The sequence below is a fragment of the Barbatula barbatula genome (genome assembly GCF_947034865.1).
Source record: "Barbatula barbatula genome assembly, chromosome: 12".
Taxonomy (NCBI): Eukaryota; Metazoa; Chordata; class Actinopteri; order Cypriniformes; family Nemacheilidae; genus Barbatula; species Barbatula barbatula.
The window spans coordinates 13,470,327-13,491,899 of NC_136775.1; the positions used below are offsets into that span (position 1 = coordinate 13,470,327).

General features: G+C 37.3%; 2 protein-coding genes across 5 annotated transcripts; one reads left to right on the plus strand and one right to left on the minus strand.

Moving 5' to 3' along the window:
• The first annotated feature begins 4,444 nt into the window (after nucleotides 1-4,444).
• On the plus strand, nucleotides 4,445-13,512 carry LOC306901587 (cell adhesion molecule CEACAM2-like). 2 transcript variants are annotated; one of them, XM_079469451.1, is made up of 10 exons: nucleotides 4,445-4,691; nucleotides 5,011-7,766; nucleotides 9,457-9,783; nucleotides 9,927-10,202; nucleotides 10,814-11,062; nucleotides 11,496-11,595; nucleotides 11,848-11,879; nucleotides 12,446-12,616; nucleotides 12,706-12,749; nucleotides 12,952-13,512. In XM_079469451.1, the coding sequence occupies exons 2-10, from the start codon at nucleotides 7,721-7,723 to the stop codon at nucleotides 12,952-12,954; spliced, it is 1,248 nt and encodes a 415-aa protein (XP_079325577.1). In that variant the 5' UTR covers nucleotides 4,445-4,691; nucleotides 5,011-7,720; the 3' UTR covers nucleotides 12,955-13,512. The 2 variants fall into 2 exon arrangements, with proteins under 2 accessions (XP_079325577.1, XP_079325578.1); XM_079469452.1 differs by lacking the exons at nucleotides 11,496-11,595; nucleotides 11,848-11,879.
• Nucleotides 13,400-20,080, minus strand: LOC306901591 (uncharacterized protein). Of its 3 annotated transcripts, none has more exons than XM_079469459.1 (5): nucleotides 19,717-20,050; nucleotides 19,488-19,627; nucleotides 15,987-16,015; nucleotides 15,346-15,827; nucleotides 13,400-14,205 (listed from the first exon to the last, which is right to left on the minus strand). In XM_079469459.1, exons 3-5 carry the CDS (start codon nucleotides 16,007-16,009, stop codon nucleotides 13,694-13,696), a joined length of 1,017 nt encoding a protein of 338 aa, XP_079325585.1. In that variant the 5' UTR covers nucleotides 16,010-16,015; nucleotides 19,488-19,627; nucleotides 19,717-20,050; the 3' UTR covers nucleotides 13,400-13,693. The 3 variants fall into 3 exon arrangements, with proteins under 3 accessions (XP_079325585.1, XP_079325584.1, XP_079325586.1); XM_079469460.1 differs by adding an exon at nucleotides 16,248-16,369 and having other exon boundaries at nucleotides 13,418-14,205; nucleotides 19,488-20,080; XM_079469458.1 differs by having other exon boundaries at nucleotides 19,488-20,062.
• Nucleotides 20,081-21,573: the final 1,493 nt, after the last annotated feature.

Here is a 21,573-nt window from a genome sequence, read left to right on the forward strand (position 1 = left end):
ACCGAACCCAGCAGGCAGCTATGGACAGTAACCAGCGCCACCTGAGATCTCGGCAAGCCCACCTCCTTTTCGGAATGCATCAGAGGGACTCCAGTGTGCTAGAGTATGCCCGGGACTTCCTGTTAGAGGCAGTGGATACAGAGTTCAACGAGAAGGAGCTCAAGCTCATATTTAACAGTGGCCTCGTTGAACCCCTCACCGCCAGGGAGACCCAGCTGCTGGAGCCTCTGGGGTTCCAGGATATGGTGAACTTCCTGGTCAACCGGGACGACTCCAGACCCTCACCTCCAGGTAGATCCCCCACACTGTCTTCAATCCCGGATGGATGTACCCTGGGTATGATCACACTGGGGAGTTCAGCACCACCCGTCTCGTCACCTCCAGCTAGCATTCGTGGTAGGCGCGGACGGAGGGAGTCGTGGGACTCGCCGTCCGACTCTTCCAGCACGGAGGCAGTCGGGTCCCCCACCCCTTTGCTGCCGGCCACATGTTCTGTGGGTCGGTCCAAGAAGAAGAAGCCTCGGAGGGGGCAACCGCCCAGACCTGCTCTGGCGCAGGCGTCGAGTCCGGTGGTCCCGTCGAGTCCGGTGGTCCCGTCGAGTCCGGTGGTCCCGTCGAGTCCGGTGGTCCCGTCGAGTCCGGTGGTCCCGTCGAGTCCGGTGGTCCCGCCTGCACCCACTCCAGTTTCAAGTCCTGCCCAGGCGTCCACGCAAGTGCCAAGTCCTGCACCCAGTCCTGCCCAGCCGGCCTTCCAGCCGGCGCCAAGTCCTGCCCTGCCGGCCTTCCAGCCGGCGTCTCTGCGCTCTTGCGAGCCTCCCTCCAGGGTACCCCCTGCTAAGTCCCCCAGGACCCCACGCTCTCGAGCGGGTCCAGGGACTAAGACTGCCCCTCCCTGTCCCAACCCCTTTGGACTTCCTCCCATGGACTCTTGTGTTCCCCCCATGAACTTTTGTTTTGCCCCACCCCCCTCCCTTGTTTGTTATTTTTATTGTCCCATCCCAACCCATTTATTGTTCTTGCTTGTCTGCCCTTAGTTTTGTTAAGCATGTTTTGTTGGTTTATGTCTGTCACCCAGTCGGTCTTGTCTCGTTAGTCTAAAGGGGGGGCTTCTGTCATGAATCTGCCTTCATGTCATGTCTATTCTTGGTCTTGAGGCAGATTCATGACAAAGTCTTTTGTTTTATGTGAGAGAGAGATGTTGGGTCGATCGGCTTTCTTGCTCTCTCTCTGGTCCGTGTCTTTGTTCCCGCCATCTCGTTTCCTCGTTAACCTTCCCTGAGTGTTTCAGTACCCGCACCTGACCCTTGTTAATTATCCTTTGTCTGTCTCCCTTTAAAACATCCTCGTGTTCATTGTCTTGTGCTGGTTCGTTGTACTTGTTACCCTGTCCTAAGCCTTGTCGTGTCAGAATCTTTGAAGTTTATGCTAGTCTTTGTGAGTGTTTGTTTAGTCTTTATAGTTGAGTTCCAGTTGAGTGTTTAGTTTTCAGTTTATGGTGTTAGTTATTGTGTACTGTCTTGATACCCCCTCGTGGGTTTTTGTTTTATATTATTAAAGTCCTCGTTAACCCCTTCATCCCCGTTTCGCTGCCTGCAATTGGGTTCTCCGTCACAGTTCATAACAGCCAATCATACAGCTCAGCTAAATAAACCCACAGTCCATAATTTGTCCTATAAAGCAGATGTTTCGATGTGGCAAGAAAATACGAAATAATTGTTTCCCCAAATAGTTTAATCAGGGAAAGCACTTTTGAAAACAAAAATTCCTGAGCATACAATTGTGTCCTCAACTGACAGTCTCTTAAAAAGACATCAGAGACATTTCAGCCCAGAGACTGCCGTCCAAACAACCAAACTGACCTGCATGTAGTGACGTAAAAATAAGGCCTTGTTGTGAGGCGTTTATATTTTCCCTCAGCTTGACGTATTGACTGTTACACAAGTGTTCCATAGGCAACACAAATGAGACTCCACTCTTTAACATATGTTGCTTTAGAAGAAACCATATCTCTGTGACAGAAATGTGTAAATCAATAGGTAAACTTGAAGTTAATTAGAAACCCCCCTGAGTTTTGTTTGGCAGTGTTTCTATAGTAGCATGTGGTAATAAGGGGATCCTTGCGCCCAGAGCTGACATCTGCTATACTGTGTGCCCTCCTTTCCAGGAACAATCCCTAATTCAGGTTTAAATCTTCTTCCTTAACCTTCTGACAACTCCGCAACTCCTCTTCCATCCTCGCCGTTTTGGTGGTTCACCTCTTTCACCTTCAAAAGTAATGCAGCTTTATTCTGGTCACTGTTAGGATGTTCGACATAATGCTTTTCACATTTGACACCTGTAGTATACTTTGAGGTTGTGTCTGTCTGTGTTTAGAAAGAGATCTTCTCTGTTATTGTCTCCCTGTTAACAGGACATAACTGTAAATTATATTTCTTTAACAGCAGTCATTTCGATTGATTGTATATTGAAATTGTTCATTACAGGAAACATTTTTGTTGGAACGTTCTAAATAAATGCTGAATTTACTTAAAAAGCATTCTTAACAAAGACATAACTTTTGGATATCTCATCATAACACTTTTTCCTTGTGAAAATGAATTGAAACTGATATAAACAGTATATATATAGTACATGCTATACATTTACAGTTTCTGCTATATGTCATAAAAACTATATTTGAAACACGTTACAATAAAGTTGTATTTGTTAACAATTAGCTAAAGCATTAACATGATCTAGTAACAATGAACAATATTTCTATAGCATTTATTAGAGGAATAATTCACCCAAAACGAAAATTCTGTCATCATTTACATTTATGCATTTGGCAGACGCTTTTATCCAAAGCAACTTACATTGAATCATACTATACATTTGTTTCTAAGTATGTGCAATCCCCCGGGATCAAACCCACAACCTTGGCATTGCTAGTGCTCTAACCACTGAGCTACAGGAAAGCTTTTCTTCCTGTAGCTCACCCTCAAGTTGTTCCAAACTGTATAAAATTAATAATTCTGTTGAAAACAAAGAAACATATTTCAAAGAATGTGGAAAACTAAACCATTCTGGGGCACCATTGACTATCATAGTGTTATTTTCCTATATGGAAATCAATAGTGCCCTGAACTGTTTGGTTACAAACATGTTTCCAATACCATTATTTGTGTTCAGCAGAAAAACTAATTTACACATGTTTTGGAACAACGTGAGTAAATTATGACAGAATTTTCATTTTTGGGTGAACTAGCCCTTTAATGTTATATTTTAACATTTAATAAAACAGTTTTAAAATCAAGTGTTGTTACTGTTAACCTTAGTTAATGCACCATGAACTAACATGAATAGTTGTATTGACATTACCTAACAATAATAAAGATTGACTAATGCTGAAAAACTATATTGCTCAGTCTTTACATACAACATTATTGTTAATTGTCATCTAAATCGTATTCCTCAATGAGAAGAACAGTTAATAACGTCTACTGTTCCCTATGTGACGTTAACTTTCCAAAACATTCACTTAATACAGGTCTGTACCAACTCTAATCCATCTAGATTTGTTTAACTCCTTTGAAAAAACAGACAGACCTCCCTCTTCCCTCTTTTGGCACGGGGATTTACTCAGTGCTATTCCAGGAATACCAAGAGCACACGTATATTGGATTAACTGTCAGAGCTAATTACAATATGCCCACTTTAACAGCTAATTGTGACATGCAGAGTTCAGAACAAGTATTCAGTTTATACTCCCCCCATGTATGTCGAGATGTGGGGGAGTAAGTTTATGTTAAAGTAGTTGGACAAAATACAAATACATAACAAAATACCCAAGAAAAAAAAGAGCAAAAACCAAACCAAACAAAAATGTATTATGTAAGATTTTACATTTGAATACTAAATCAATAAAAAAATGTATATATGCATCCTCCAAATAATATAATCTTTTTTTTCGAGTCCTTTGTGCCACCCTCTCTTTAATTAAATTTTTCCAGCAGGATTATGATGGGATCCACCCTCTTATGTAAGCATTTTTAATGTCACTGTTTCTTTAAAAGTATAGCATACTGTTTTATATGGCAATGTTTAAATGAAAACATCTGTCAATGAGTGATTATATGGAGAAATGTAACATTTAATGACTTGAAAAGGGCCATATGGCAAAAAGTCACAAATCATTAGCATCAGATTTTCCAGATATTTCTGAATTGTGAGAGTTAACCGAAAGGTGATTTCATGAAAAGTCTCAATCACATAGACAGGATAGAGACTGAAATGCCACAAAGCATAAATATATAAAAAAGGGAAATTTCTTTCAAACTTTCTGCCTAGGAAACAATACCTCCTTGAAAAATCCCAGCAGTTCTTAAGCAAAGGGTGCAGGGGGGAGGCAGAGGAAGGGAGGGGATCTTAGATAAATACAAGTTAATGGGTCATAATGATGTCTAATGACAGACATCGTCTTCCTTCAATACACAGAGGGCGATGGAAACAAACAATGATAAGCAAAATAATAACAACCAGTGTTGGTATAGGCCGGGCAACAAATGGCAAACACAATGGTTCAGAAACATTGTACCGCCATTCAAAATGTTCTTGTGTGAGAGGAAACATGTCCCCGAAGTTGGCATTTATGCGGATGGATTTTAAGAAAAACTCTGGATTTTAAACCTTGTTTTAATGTATTTGGTAAGGTAAATATTTTTTCTTCAGAATTGGGAATGCAAGCTTTTCAATCGAATCCTTGCAAGCAGGTTAAATTGTATTGTACATAAGGTATTGTTTGAAGTTTTTCCTAAAATGTGAGGTTACTTTTATCATATGCATTGAAAGTACACTTAATGATTAAACTACAAAAAGATTTTACCATTTGGACTTAAAACAAACAAAGTATTTCAAACATAGATATGGGTTATGCTGTCTCGGTCCGTCCATAGATCTTCTTTTTACATTATATCATATCTGCAATATGCTGTTTGTTGAAATATATTTTCTTTTCTGTATAATTGACAGGAGAATAGACGTTATTGAAAATCTCAGCAAGCAAATAAACAATTAAAACACAACAACAGCAAGGACGTCTTTAAAGAAAAATCACAGCTTGGGAGTATCAAAACAGATATTGCCCAAACTCTTTTAAAGGTCTTTTCACGGTTCTGATTTGATCATTTTTGTGGAACGTATTACTGATGGCAGCAAATATGGACCTTCCAGATCATTCTAACCGGACCGAAACCGTGACTTATGATCCAAAGTCAGAAACTGTAACGTTACCAAATGGAGTTGTTTCTGTGGCAGGTGTCACTGTGATCACTGGAGGGGCTGAGCTGTCCTGTAGTTCCTGTATGTTGGTCTTTGGGGTTTGGGGAACTCTGGTTGGTTTGAGTGTGGTGTCAGTGGGGCTGTGGGACCATTCAATGTATAAGAATAGTGGTCCATCACACCTTCTGACTCTTGGATTAGTAGTGCTTCTTAACAGTTTGGGACTGGTGGCTGTGGTTTTTGGCTTCCGTTTCTTGATGAAAAAGAGGAGAATGAAGGCCAGAAGAGAAAGACAAGAAGGTAATTTAGTGTTGGTTAATGATTTCACTGAAGTTGTTATAAAGAAAGTGACAGTGTAAAAAATAAGTTGAAGCAATGTTTCGGAGGCAAAACAACATTTATCCATGTTTAACTCACCCTCAAGGCATCCTAACCAAATATGACTTTCTTCTTGAAGCATAATGCAGTGGGAGTTATAATACCACGTATCATATTTCTTTCACGCGCTAGAATGGGATTGAATGGGGGAAATTTTTTGAAGCTCCAAAAAGTGATTCATCGATCAAAGAACTGCTCGGCTCCGTGGTCTTAAGACAGGTCTTCTGAAGCAAATCGATGGGTTTGTTTAAGAGAAATATCCATATTGACAGTGCTATAAATCATAATAATGTCCAACTTCTCATATTCCTCGGCTGTGCGTGAACCTGAGGCTTGTTTCTCCAGCAAATGACACAGGCGTAAGTTTCCGATGATGACCTCTGTATTTTTGGTTTTGCAGTCCCCTTTGTGCGGGAGCTTTCATCACCATCATTTGCCAGAAAAACAAGCCTCTGGTTTACCTGCAGCTGAGGTATAACGGAAGTTACAGCAATATCATTAATAGCGTTTCAATATGTATATATTTTCTAAACAAACGCATCGATTCACTTCAGAAGACAACAGAGCCGTGTCAAGCAGTTATTTGATCGATGTATGTATATGCCCTTTTTGGAGCTTCAAAAATTCTACCGCTTGGAAGTAAAAGGATACGTGGTATTATAACTCTGACGGCATTATTCTTCAAGAAGAAATTCATATTCAGTCAGGATGCATTGAGAAGGAGTTAAACATGGGGAAATTTAGTTTTGCCTCTGAAATTTTTATTTATGTGAAAGATAAAAAGACTCAATGTCCTTCTCTCCTGCTCTCCATCTCTCAATCATAAAGGAATGTCACAGGAAATTCAGAGGGTGCACAAAAGGAAACACTTTGCTATTTCCTGTGATGTAAGAACACACAAGATCTATTGCATTTCTGTAGCCACAAGTCTGTTGAACAGAAAAGCAGATCATTTACCAAACATCAAAGAGCATGTTATTTTCTTTACAATGTGAACATTTACAAAAGCTACTACTAATGTTTCTGAACTGATGCAATGGCTCTGAATAACTTAGGAAAACTCTCTTTTATAAGTATTATCTACAAAAGCATACTTTTTTAAATACTACAATTTAAATATAACATTTACATATCATATGAGAGATGAATTACTCTTTTCATGATGCACATATATTTCGTCATTAAAAATTAAACAAATATCAAGCACCATTAGAATTAGACTGACACATCTAATATTTGCATGTTAATAGATTATTTAAATATTTTAGAGACTTCTGTTTAATCGCAAGCTGGATTTTTTAAAATATAAACACAAGTGTTTTGTGATAAACAATAAACACTGAATAGAATATCTGCATACTTTCAGGAAAGGACCAGAGGTTATTTCTCAAATGGTGATAAGATAAGTGGTGATACAATATTCCAAAAAGGGAAACAACATTTTATTGTAACAGCAACATATTTTACCGCACTGGTACCAAATTTCATCTTTTGTTCAGCATTATTATAATTTTGACTTATCATTACTTTCATTATTGTTATCATTATTACTGTGATTTTATTATGTATACAGTGCCACAAGCTGCAGTATTTTAAATGATTAACTTTGACAATGCAGTGATTGAACATTTCATATTAACATTAAAAATGTAATTTAGAACATACATTTACATAATTGACAACTGTGCAGTTGTGTGCAAAATGTACATTTTTGTTCTAGTGCAGATACAAGATAATGTCTCCATCTACTGTTCATTGTGTATTGTGCAATCCACTCCAATACACTTGCTATTTATGTGTAATATGTCATGAGATTAAATCTGTTTAAATAAATACTGATTTTATTAAATAATCATTTCTCTTTTAATTAAGATAAAAAACACTTGGTTGCAGACAAACAACAAATCATTTATTTGAAAAAGCCAAAGCTTCTAAAGCTTCATGTTGAGCAATTCGTACCATAAAATGATAACATATCTGCATCCATAAATCAAGGGGCACTTCCTTATTAGAACGGCTCTTTAGGGCTTTAAAATTTGCGAGTGAAACTCACACTTCAGGTCTGAAGAACTTGTGAAGAACCATGACCAGATCTTTGATGACCAGTCTTACCATCATCCTACTTGCAGGTATTTAGTCTATCTTTGTTTTTGGAGTGTAATATATTTGTGTGTTATGATAAAGAAAACTCTCTGTACATTGTACACATGTAGATTTGGACCTTGACTAGCAGAAGGATTGGAATCCTTCAGATACACTGAAAAACGTAAAAGAACAAGCCATTGTTATACTCAATGCTCCTGATGTATGATAGATTAAGATTTTTTGAGGCACTTTGCCACACATGTACAATAGCCTACAGTAGGGCTGCTCGAATATGACTAAATTATATTGGCCAATATTGAGATCCCGATTATTTAACAAGATTACTCATTAACCTTTAAAACAACATAGAAAATTAAAAAAAAAACTTTAAACTCTGAATTTAACTGAAAAATAAATGTAAAGAAATATCACTGCTGAACCACTGTAAAGGAAAGGTGTACACTGAAAAGAGAGGATCCTTGCTAAATGGAATGTGGCGCAATAATCGTTTACCTCGATTATTTTGTTTTTGTAATTGATGAAAGCCAAAATTGACGATTACGATTCATTTTCGATTAATTGCACAGCACTAGCCTACAGACTACTGCACATTTGTGTATAGGAATAAAACTTTAGATTAGAGATGCTTTGTGTGTCACGTGTGTGTGTAATGTAGGCTATGTGTAATAAATACCTGACAAAAAAACCCAGGAAGTTCACCCAACTGCAATTTGAAAGACTGATAAACACATGCAAAAAGTTAGTATCATGTTGTTGAAAAATATACTTTCACACTAGGTAGTTACAAAACAAAGTTTTGAAAACAAAAACAAACAAACCAAAAGAATTCTGATTATTTTCTGCAGTCGCACTAACATTATGACCTCTGACGTGACGTCAGCTGCTAAAAACATGGCATTTAAAAACATAAACGAAGTCGTGATCAGAGTGTGTTTGTTGTCTGTCGATAATAACAGAGATAGAGATATGTTGCGATTTAAAGAGCAAAATTAGGACGAAATGATTTTTATTCACGTTTGTTTCCATTGAATTTGCAGTGCCAACGTGTCACCTCCAACAAGAACATGCCACAGACAAAGACGAACAGTAAATGGCGCTAACATTCGCTTTCTTAATTCACAAGTATCAAACGCCTTATGTCTATGTCTTATTTCACTTAAAAAAATATGTTTTGTGGTATGTGTTAAACCAGTCAAACACTTCATTTCTTTTTTTTGGGTGCGAACACTTCAAAAAGCAGGTAGGCTACATCCCCCCTGGATTTACTTAAACTTTCCTTTGGTGCGAAATGCCCAACGCATTTCGTTTAAATGAGCACTTTTCATCTACATTTACGTTCAGAAATAGGCCAACCAGATGTTTCAGACCATTTTGAGTGCGCTATTTAGTGGGTTTTGGAGCCAAATGATTTGAGTAGGCCCTAACTATGGGTGGAGACTGGAGATTTGTTCAACCTCATGATCTCATGTTTGACGGAGGTGGCTTTAAGAGGGTTTTGCATCTGAACTCTTCACATAGACTATTAACTGGAATATTAATGTGAAATAAAAAACTTTTTTCACAGAAAAACAAAACGTTTTTTTATTTCACATTAATATAAGCACTTCCATGTTTCCTTATGGTTTAGAGCCTCTAAACAAGGAAATGCTAAGAAAGAACGCATTATATACTTTTCTAAAAGATATTCTAATGACACCACTGTTATCTTTTCAGGAAATAGCTGGGCTGAAAACATATTGTTTCCAGGACCTGTATATGGAGCCAAAGGAGAACAAGTGCAGTTCAACACCTTCACTTCTCCTCTTATGCAATTTCAGATCATCGTCTGGAGCTTCGGAAATGCAAACATCATAACATCTCACCATTTAGGTTCAGAAACAGTGGGCATAGAATATAAAGGCAGAGTGTCTCTTAACAAAACCTCTGGGGCTCTGACATTAAAAAGTTTAAGGCTGAATGACACTGGAGATTATACTGTGATTTTGACACCAGCAGACGGAACACAAACACTACATGGAAGGACTATTTTACAAGTGTTTGGTCAGTAATATTTGTCTGTTTAATGAGTCTTTATTTTTCAATAAGAACGTAATCCACTGATGGTGAAATTCTGCTATAAGCTTTCACAAATTATTATAAAAATAATGAACCTCTTGATCCACTTCATGTTTTCCTTATTTTAGTCCCAGTGGCAGATGTAAATATCATAGGTCCAAGCTATGCACTTGTGGAGGGTAAAAGCTCGGCTAACCTCATCTGTGATGGAAATGGTACTATCATTACTACTCAGTGGACAAAGGATGGTCATCATCTGTCAGAAAGCGACACCATCACATTCTCAGCTGATAACACATCAATGGGGATCTATCCAGTGAACAGATCAGACATTGGAGACTATGTTTGTGTCCACAGCAATCCTATCAGTTCAGAAATGGCTAACTACAGCCTTACTGTACTCTGTGAGTATGCAATAGTCTTTCAGTCTAAATCTAAATATGTAAATGCAGATATTGACATTATAACTGACATCTAAAGTCAGTATACTTGTTTCATTGAGCCATGCATTTATAAACCTCTCCTGTATCTCCCAATAAGGACAATGCGTTTATACACTCACCATTGTGCTATTCTTTGTAACAACATCAATTCTTAGTAGCGCTGTGACGAAGAAGTTTAGCCAAAGAATGTCCCTCCTGAATATTTACCATGGATCTACTGTAGGATTTGTAGTAAAACCCTAATAAACAGACATGTATCATCGTCTCAGTACACGAACAGTGGTTTAACCATGACATTTATTGTAAAATTACATGTTTATGGTAATATAAACCTGATATACAGATGGCAACACCAACTCGTTCCTATTCGGGTGCGTGGTCACACCTACACACAGTTACAAAAGTATAAAAGTAACTATCAAATGTTTTTCAGTTTTTTAACTGTTTTTGGCATATTGATATTACCACTAGCAAAACAATTGCTTTTCCCACATTAACCATGATATCTCACAACTACAAAGTCCAAAGCTGTGTTTGTGATTGATCATTAATAATGTTATTTTGTGTGACAGATGGGCCTGATGTGAAGATACTTGGAGCAGAGATATTAGAAGGCGGCTCAGACATTCTTCTGTACTGTTCAGTGTCATCTGTACCATTAGCTACTCTCACCTGGACAGTAAATGATGTGGATGCTGGAAATTCAGCTTTATACATTACTGAGAGCAGCAACTCGACCCACAGTGGAAAGTACACGTGCACAGCCTCAAACCACATCACTGGACTCACAACCTCTGCAAAACACACAGTCACAGTAAGAGGTAAAAAAGGTTTTTAAACAGTCTTAGTTTAGACTCGATTGAACCTTAGCTAAAACATATCGTCCAAAACTGAAATAAGAAGAACATGCAAGGCCATTTCAGATGTCTAAATGTCCAGAGTGTATTAGAAATAAAGTGTAAAACCAAATCTTATCAAAATAGTTATAGTATATTAATTTGTATTAATCACTAATTTTATATACAATTTTGAATGAAGATATTATTAAATACCTTATTCAATATGAAAATATAACATTTTGAACAATATTTCTATGTTTTTATAGTTTGAAACCTAACAAACTTTTGAAATATTACTTTTTTTTAAACAGCTTGTTTTATATTTTGATAGTCTGCAAAGACATCCAGTATTTTGTGGTATAGGTATACAAATACTTCAGCAAATGTGGATGATGTGTTGGTTGTCTCTTTGTAGGTACTTCAAACAATGTGTTGAGTGCTGGAGAAATAGCAGGGATCGTGGTGGGAATTTTATTAGCATTGCTGTTAGCAATAAGTGTGTTTTTTAACTTTCGGTAAGTCATTTAAAAATAAGCAAACCGGAGTATCAAGTGTAGAGCAAGACATATGATTGAAACTAGTCATATATTGTCTGAAGTCACTGAAATATACTGTTTTTGTAGAATAGAGTGTTAATGATGATAAAATTGGTCATATACGTTTTAACTGTAAAATCTAAATGTAACTTGTTAAAACGCACCAAGTACATAAAATGTGTATGTAAGAAAATTACAGACGTTAACAATATTTTATATCGAATGTTTCAGAAACATCAAAGGCTCTACAGGAAAAGCAAATCGTGAGTCTGAACCTCAGATGTTGCCTACATGAGAAAACTGTTTTATCAAAAGAGTAAAATATGTATAACAGTGGCAGTGATATGAAAATATGTTGAGCTTACAGATCAGGATAATACCATTGTAAGGAATGCTCGGAGTCGGTAAGATCCATTTGCAGCTTTAATAATATAAGATAATCAGAAGGGGAAACCCAAAGGGTAATCAAATACACAGGCGTTGAGGTTCAGGCCAGGCGGGGAATAATCAGAGTTCGGTAAACAGTCCAGGATCAAGGGTGCCAGAGGGAGATCGATAGTCAGGGTACAGTCCAAAGTCAAGGTAACCAGAGACAGATGGTTGGTAGCCGCAAACAGACCAGCTCTAAACCAGCAAGCCAATACATGTGTACTCAGTCATTAGCATGGCAAAACAATACTTCGCACTGAGTGAAAGTTGGAAGCAGATTATATACAAGAGTAAATGAGCTGCAGGTGTATAAGCAATCGATGATGAACAGGTGTGTGAGTTTAATCCTGATGAACTGTTTGGTGGGTCAAGTTATAGTCTGAAATTGGTTAATACTCAGGAGACGGCTCTCTATGTGGATGTAAAAGAGGTGATGTAAACAACTCCTGCGTTACAACGATGAATCTGTCCAAACAGCCGTCCACAAGAGATCAAGTGAAGAACAGTCCTATTAAAACAACTAACCTTAAACATCAGAATCCAAACACAGATAATATTTATGAAGACTGTGGTAAGTAAAATTAAAACAAAAGTATGTGTATTTTTTCTCTGTAGAAATATCTTAACCTAATTTAATTGTTTATTTCTGTACATTATCAGATGATAGCCTCTACACAACTCAAATTATGACCAACAATGACCAAGTAAGTAGAAAATAAGTATTCGTTATTTATGAATACTACAATAAAAAAATGTATATGCTTTATTTAATGTTCAGTGACTGAATCATCTTCCAGTCAAAAAGTTCCAACAAATTAATGATAAATTATTTTGTGACCTTATTTTGATTTGTCTCAAATTTGAATGATCATTTAAAATTTACTGTATTCTTTTCATTGTGTGAAGTGAATACAGATTTTCATCATCTGCAGGAACGAGTGTGATATGCAATAACACAGAGTCGTCTCCTAATAATTAGCACATAATATTACATGCTGGGACCATTGGATACACACTTGAGTATCTACAGTATGTCCAACAAAATAATTTCTGTTTTAGCAAAAATCACTGTGATTCTAGTAAATAACTGTTCAAATGTCAGAACAATTAATTTTTACAAAAGTAGAGTTACATGTTAGAGTGTATTATAGTGATTATAACTATGAAATATATAATATTACATTGCAAGTTGCTTTACAATTTATCAAGATTATTTTAATTTTTTTAATGTATATATAATTTTTTGTGTTGACTCAAGTTGGTTTACAAATTTCGCAAGATACTTTAGCGTTTATTGAGCAGTAATCACAATATTCACAAAAAGCACCAGAACAACAGAAACTACTATACAAATAATAATGCAATGTGTTTTAATTATAGCTTTGTTTTATTGTTTTAACATACAAGGAAAACATTAAACAATATAATAATGTTGTATTGATTTTAAAATAAATCTTTGCATGTCTATTTATGTCCCTGGCTATACAAATAATTTGTTGTTTATTCATGCGTCACTAACTCCTGGAGGCATGCTTAACATATCTCTACAATGTCTCATATTTAAATCTGTCAATTGTGATAATGGCATTTTCTAAAAAAAATTAAGTATGTTGATTTCTATATGAGTTATAACATTAAAAGGAGCTTGTCAGTAATAGCTTTCATGTTCAGAATTGTTGGGTGAATTGCATATTGCCAACAGTGTTTCTGTATTCTCCCTCAAAGAATTTATAAGACCTGGAAGACCTCGAATAAAAAGGAACCGATTCTCTGCTATATTTATTGCTGCCTTCATCACTTCTTTTATCACATTCACCACAGGCTCCCACAAGATGAAACTTTGAGTTTGCATCTGCAGTACAGTGACTCTTCCACTAAGAACACTTAGAAGATGCACAGCTCGCCTGACGACATTCTGAAATTCAGCTGCGTCCACAAAACCCTGCTTAAGCCGTTCAATCTCCTCCTCAATCTTCTTCAGATCTTCCTTTGTTTTATTCACTTCTTTCTGAGCCTCAAAGATTCTGCATTGACAATCAGACAATTTACACTTATATTCCCTTACTTTAGATTCAGCGTTTCTAATCTCCATCTCTGCAGTTCTGATGCCATTTATTGCATCGTTTCTTTCATGCAGTCCCACAACTAGTATTATTGGACCTAGAAGTAAAAGGAAGATCAGTGCATATTTTCAACATGGTCTCATGGGATTTGGTGACATTGTCACGAACTGTAATCTATTAATTTGAGGTCGGACACAAATTTAAAATGTTTTCGGGTCACTCAACACGACTTTCAATCTAACATATTTTAATACGAGGTATCTTTATAAATATCAAAGCAATCTGATGGGAATTCATACCTATTTTGAGCTCAAGGTTACACAGTGACGCCATCAGAACGGGACAGTGATATTTCATGACGTAAACTAGCGTAATGACGCAACTACAAGAAACCTGAGAGCCAATGCCATTTCACTATCGACACTGATGTAACGGTTCACACACTGGTGGTAGTTTTAAAATTCAGTCACTGTGCATAGCTGGCCCGGTTCAGAGTTTAATGGCGGACGGAGAAGGGGACCACTTTCGTGTCTGTTCTTTTGCCTTGGAACGCTTGGAATAATTGTCCTTTTTGAATAATCAGCATATTTAGTCCAATCTTCCTGTTACGTTTTGTGTTTTATATTGTACAATATACAAACTGTTAGGTTTAGGGGTTGGGTCAGGTTACGTATTCAAATTGTGCGTACAAAATAAAAAATGACACAAAATACAACGTCTGATTAAAATCTAAATCATTACATCTCAATTTAATGGTGTTGTTAACATTACTGTAGTTGGAAATTGTGATGACGGATCTTAATATGTACCTGATGGCACGTATTTTGTGGTGGTACGTATTTCCTATGAGATCAGGTTGCATTTATTATTGCTTTGCCAGCATGAAACTCGTGTTTTTAGCAAATATTAGCATTTGCAGCTGTGATTTCAGGGTTTAGGGTGAGGTAAGGTGTTGGTTAGCCACCTAAAATATGTACGGCTTCATTTGATATCAGGTTATAAATATTTAATTGTGCATACACACACGGTCTGTGTTTTAAAAGCCATGCTGAGTGACATGAAAAAAGGTTAAAAGTATGGTAAATTCGTGTCAATAAACACAAATCAATAGATTCCATATTGCGCGACTATGCCATGAACTGCCTTGAGACGGAGTTGCATATTTTACAAATGGTAAGTTATATTATTTAGAATAATGATTAAGCATAAAAATTATTAGATTTGTTATATTTCTTACCAGCAATCCATCCAAGAATTGGTATTGGTGTAATCACTGCCCCTGCAATTGCACAGCTTTCACATGAGTTCTTCTTTGCTTCTTCTTTCTTTAAAGCTTCTTCTTCTGAGCCTAGGTTTATTTTTGCTTGTTCCAAAGCACTCTCGAACTGATGCAGTATTTCTTCAGCACATGACTTGTCTTTGCACAGTTTATCCAAGGCCAGATTTGTTTTATTCTTTTCTTGCTCATTACATTCCTTCTCTTTCAGAAGGCACTCCATTCTTTCATCCAAGTTTCCCAGTTTTTCTTTAATAATGTTCTCTGACGTCTTTAGGCTGTGCTCAGCACGCTCAATGTGTTTCCTGATTTGATCATAATTAAAACATTTTCCAGTGTTTTGATCAACAAGTGTATTAAGGAGGGCCATACAGATGTTACAGATGGACTCCATACCCTCTTGCAGATCACCGACTGGCTCTTCACACTGCAAATCCTTAACACTGCAGATACATGGTATGAAGACAGAGAGAGACAAATATGAAAACTTTTGAGTGGTGCTTACATTTTTATTTTGTCATACTCTATCATACTCAGTTTACAATATATCAAAAGTGCATCATTATTTAATGTGTGCAAGAATGCTAATTGAAACAACTCACTCAGAAAGGCAAGACTGGCTCATACTAATCTGTTGAAAAAAAAAGACACAACTGAAGAGAGACCTTTTTTAAGCGGAAAAAACAACAAGTGATTTTATATCATGAAAGAATTGTATGGCAGGCACGACACGAAGCAGAACGCCCTTCAGTCATAGTTTATTATTCAGGGATGGGCATGTTGTGGCATCCGAGAACAGACCCCTGGAACCTCTATGTCTAGCTCCTGGACCTATGGCTCTAATCGGGCCTAGTGCTCCATACCTAATAGACGGTTCCGTCTGATGTATCCTCATTATCTGGCTCCCATGCTGTGGCCCATGACCAGGGCCAGACGGAATCTGTGGACTTTTTTTGTGAATTCTGTGCAGAATTTTTTTCTTAATCTGCGGAATAGTTTTAATTTTGTTTGAAATGTGTTGTAAGTTAAAAAAATTTTTTAAATACATTTGTTAAAAGATTTGAAGACTGGGCCTTTAAACTTTACAAAATAAAAGCATTTACAAATCAGCTGTCAAAATTGCAATTAAACCTAAATAAAAATGTTATGAACATGTTTTATAAACACCATTATTGAATATAGACCTACTTGTTTATTTATAATATACATTTTACATGCAGAATGACATATTTTTATAATGATGATCATATATGAGCTGTTCACAGCTTTAAACTATAACGATCTCAGTCGTGTTTTTGACGACTTTAATAGATCTTTCAGTGATACCGTTTCAGCACATGAGATGAAAAAGAAAGTAATTAATATGAAAAAAATAACATAAGCGCTTTAACAAACTTGTTCGCTCATTGCATTGTTGTGTGTTAGTTTGCTGCATCTGATTACGCAGCGCTTCTTAGTATAATGTGTAGGCTAAGCTTGTTTTTATCAACAAAAACATGTGATGCAATACTAACACGACAACCATATCGTGTGGACATTTATATACACAGGCTGCTAACTTAGTGGTTTTTACTTTTGCTTTGCGTGAGGTAAAATTTGCTTGTTCTGTAGCCTACTTTAGAAACAATCACGATCGATAAGATTCGCTTAAGTAGACTGTGGGTGTCTTTGGAATCGATCACGCCATAAAATTGTCAGATTGCAACCCTAAACAACAGAGTACTTGATGCGTACTCAATCAAATACACGTTACTATTCCGTCTGGCCCTGCCCATGACCTCTCCTAGGTGGACCTCCACCTTCTCGCGGCACACCATTGCAGTCCGCACATTCTCCCATGAGTTCTCCCCTATCGGCGAGACCGTTTGAGTCAAATCAAGTCAGCTTTATTTATATAGCGCTTTTAAAAAATGTCATTGTCACAATGCAGCTGTACAAGAAAACATTGACTATTAGCAAAACATATAAGGTTATGCAAGTCAAAACACCGGTCAAATATCAGAAAGACTATAAATTACTATATGCAGTGTTAATTAAATAAAACTATAAAATTCAAGCAGCCCCCCCGGCCAGGCAAACAGTATGCAAACGGTGGCGAGGAACCCAAAACTCCATTGGAGGAGAAAAAAACCTCAGAGGGAAACCAGGCCTAACCAGGGGATTCCAGTTCCCCTCTGGCAAAAGCTGCAGCCTCTGCACAAGCTCGACAGTGCTTGCAGCAAAAAGCCAAAATAAAAAGATCATTAGATTTAAGATTATCTTTAATAATTTTGCAGACTAGCCACATCCTTTGTCCAGCTCTATCATCACAGCATTTGTTAGGTCTGGGAATGAACTGTGTCCTGCCCACTCTGGTAACCTTGGACTGCGTCCTGCCCACTCTGGTGACTGCGTCCTGCCCACTCTAGTAACCTTAGAACAACGAGACAAGACTGGCTGAGGGTAGAGTACTGTTCTGCACTCTTTGATGCAACAAATGCATCAGTTGTTATTGGAAGTGTTCCTGGTTCCAGATGATCTAACTAGTGCAGCCTAAACCTTTGGAATATATATATATATATTATGGTAGTGTAGTGTATGCAAGATTAAAAAGATACATGTTTAGTCTAGATTTAAACTGACAGAGTGTGTCTACCTCCCGGACAGCGCAGGGAAGACTGTTCCAAAGTTTAGGTGCTAGATAGGAAAAGGATCTGCCGCCTGCACTTGATTTTGAAATTCTAGGTATTACCCACTGACCGGACATCTGAGAGCGTAGTGCACGTGATGGACTGTAATACGAGAGGAGTTCACTCAAGTAGTAAGGAGCTCAACTATGCAGGGCTTTATAGGCAATAAGCAAGATTTTAAAGTTAATGCGATGCTTTATAGGTAATCAGTGCAAGGTTGACAAAACCGGGCTAATATGCTACCTTTTTGTACGTGTAAGAACTCGAGCTGCCGCATTTTGCACCAGTTGGAGTTTTTGTAATTGGCCTGTAGGGCAACCACCTAATAGTTCATTACAGTAATCTAGTCTTGATGTCAAAAAGGCATGACTTGCCTTCTCTGGATCTTATGGTAACAGCATATGACATAGTTTATATATATTTTTAAAATGGAAAAAAGCAATTTTACATGTTTTGGCGACTTGTTTCTCAAATGACAGAGTACTATGGAATAAAACGCCACGATTCTTTGCTGAAGATGAGGGTTTTATGGAACATCCATCAATAGTTAAGCCCCATTCTGCCGACACAACGCCTCGTTCTCTCCATCAGGGAACGGCGGTTACATACATAACAGCGACGATATTTTGTTTGTGGGCCTGCAGTGCTATATGATTCAGCAGAAGCAGAAAAACTGAGAAGCAAACGCTTCAGAACTGAAACCGCATCATCAAAAAGTAAATAGTTATGGTTTGAAAACTGAATTTTATGCAATTTATGAATTTTTAATTATTTTAGACCAGCAAAGCGAACACAATAAAGATAATTTTATATGGAATTTATGATTTATGCTTAAATTACATACAGATTTGTAGTTTTAATAGGTTTTAATGAGGATATTTATGTCCATATACCCCTACCATTGTACCTAAAAACATTTATGAAGCATAAATATTCATTTTAATACAAATACAAATCTTTTGCAAAATGTATGATGTTTGCATGAACACAGTCAAAATGCCAAAAATAAAATGTCCAAGCGAGCGCATGAGGTTTAAATATTTTGCCAAATGCAGCAGCGTCCATAGACATGATGCTGTTTTTTATTTACACTGATCCTCCTCATACAGATGTCATCAGAAAAACAGAATGATCGTAAACTATAACATTAAATGTTAATTAGGTATGTTGAAGAAATAACTTGAGTTAATTAATAAAATCATATTTTTTTAAGAACCTTATTACCTTTTTTATTATGTGAAAAAATAAAAAATCAGTTTTGAAAACGAATATGGAATGAACGGAAGATACCCTGATTGTAATGTTAAACTGCTTGCACAAATTTCGTTCAGTGTATTATTCAATATTCCTTTAAAATGTAAATGCTTTTAAAATAGGTCAATAATCATATACATATTAAAAACATATGTCTATGAACCAATAAAACGATCTTACCCTGTAGAAATTCAAGAGGCTTTTTGTAAGGTTTCAAGTCTTTCCAACAATGATGGGTTGGATGAACGTTGCCTGGATTTTATGGTGGGGATTTATCAAAGACCCAACACAAGAGCTGTTTTGCTTTCTGTTTTGAATTCCTGGAATGAAAGGTTTTCTTATAAGCCAGTAATCTCCCCTCTTATTCCGGTAATTAAAAACTGAAAGTAAAACTATGTTGTGCATGTACCTCGTTTGGGGGATGTTGTGTCTGCACGGAAGAGACTGAGACCGATACCATCATTTATTTTAAATTGTTTTATAAAATATAACTTCGAGGTAAGTTACATAGGCGAAGCTAGCCCCTTTTTAGGGGTGCTTCAGCACCCCTAAAAGGAGCTCAGCACCCCTAAAACTTGGAGTAAGAAATGTTGTTATTCTAAAAAGAATCGTCTTTTAGAAGGTTAAATAATTCCCAAAACATACTCCGTAGTTTTTGGATTAAAATGTATGTGTTAAGGATGAAAATAAAACATCCCCGCTTAGCAAACGGTGTCATCCTCTTCTCTTCCTCCTCTGTACCTGCACCGCTCAGCGCGAGACACACGCGGAGTGAGTGAGAACACGTTATGTAGTGTTGTGAATCAACTAAGTTGCTCCAAAGCTGTCTCACACTTCTTTCCTTTTACATAGAGTTGTTCCGATTGCGAAACCATATCGGTGAGTACTGGAGTCAGTATCCTGAATCACCATGGTACACCTATAACAAGTGTTTATTTTCGGACTATTTTAGTCCAGCGGGTCGCCGCCGCTGTGGAGTAGCACAGGACCTGGGTGACTCGTCCATGGTCATAAACGGAGAGAAGTAGCGCCGGTTAATATGTTCTTCCGCAAGACGCATTCAGTTCTGTTTATTAACTGCTGCGCGTGAAACAAAAACAACTAAACTGCGGACCTGTGTCTCTGTTGTTAAAGTTTATCGTTCATTTGATACTCATTTTAACAGTCTGGAGTCACGTAAACATGACGTCACGTGCGTCTTTTCTGGTCAGTCGTCATGGAAACATGATGCCCTGGTGTTTGGACCAGAGTGTCAGAGGAAGGGATTCTTTCTGAAGCGCAAGAGTGAGTCTGGCACAGTTCAGATTCGTGTTCCCTTCACTGAAAGTCTTTTAGTGCCTTGCGTCGGCTCCATACATGGCTCAGGAGGACCACAGGCCAAAGCAGACTCCAGCACCTATAGCTGTGATGTCTATTGAGAAGGAGTTGCTTGAAATAATTGAACCCCAAAGGGTCATTGACAGGTTTGCCAGCCTCAAAGTGCGGCGACATAGATTAACTCTCCCAAAGTAGAGCAAAAATGGGGATTCAGGGGAAGTACTTTAAAGATTTCCCTCTATTTCTTTTTTTATATCTTTACTTTCTTAGTATTTTCAAGACCTTTGTAAATTATCTGGATATTTTGGACTTTACCTTCTTTTCTTAATTTTTTTATTTATTGATGACTTATATTGGTTTATGAAAGTTCAGACTGGCGTGCGACCAGATATAGATGGCCATTTGTAAATAATTTACAGAAGATGAATTACATTTTGTTGTCCAAGTACCTGTAACATTGTTCAATGACAATAAAGATCTAATCTAACCAATCTGATGACTGTTGATACAGAAGGAGGAATATGGAGTTAAGGGTCAGGAAAAGCTGTGTGAAGAAGGTTTTGTGTTTGTTACAGGGGGCTGTCTGTGTGAACTCTCACAATTAAGCTGGTGTCCTGAAAAGGTCTCAAACCTTGTTTGTATGTGTTAGCGACCACTCATTCAGTATTTTAGGTTTAGTTAGTTAAAACAGCTCCGTTCTATTGTTCTTACTTTAAAGGGATTGCCATGCAAGGAGTTCTGTTCTGCAAAAAAAGGTGTTAAAAAAATCTGGATTTTGGAGTTAGTTGAATCAATGTTAAAATGATTAAGTTATTTTTCAATAGACACATTTTTAGTTTTTGTGTGAAAAGAGGGGGGGGGGGGCTTTGCAGTGGGGCTCATTGGGTGCTCAGCACCCCTAAAGCTCTGACCCTAAAATCGCCCCTGGTTCAGTGCAGTGTTGTGTATG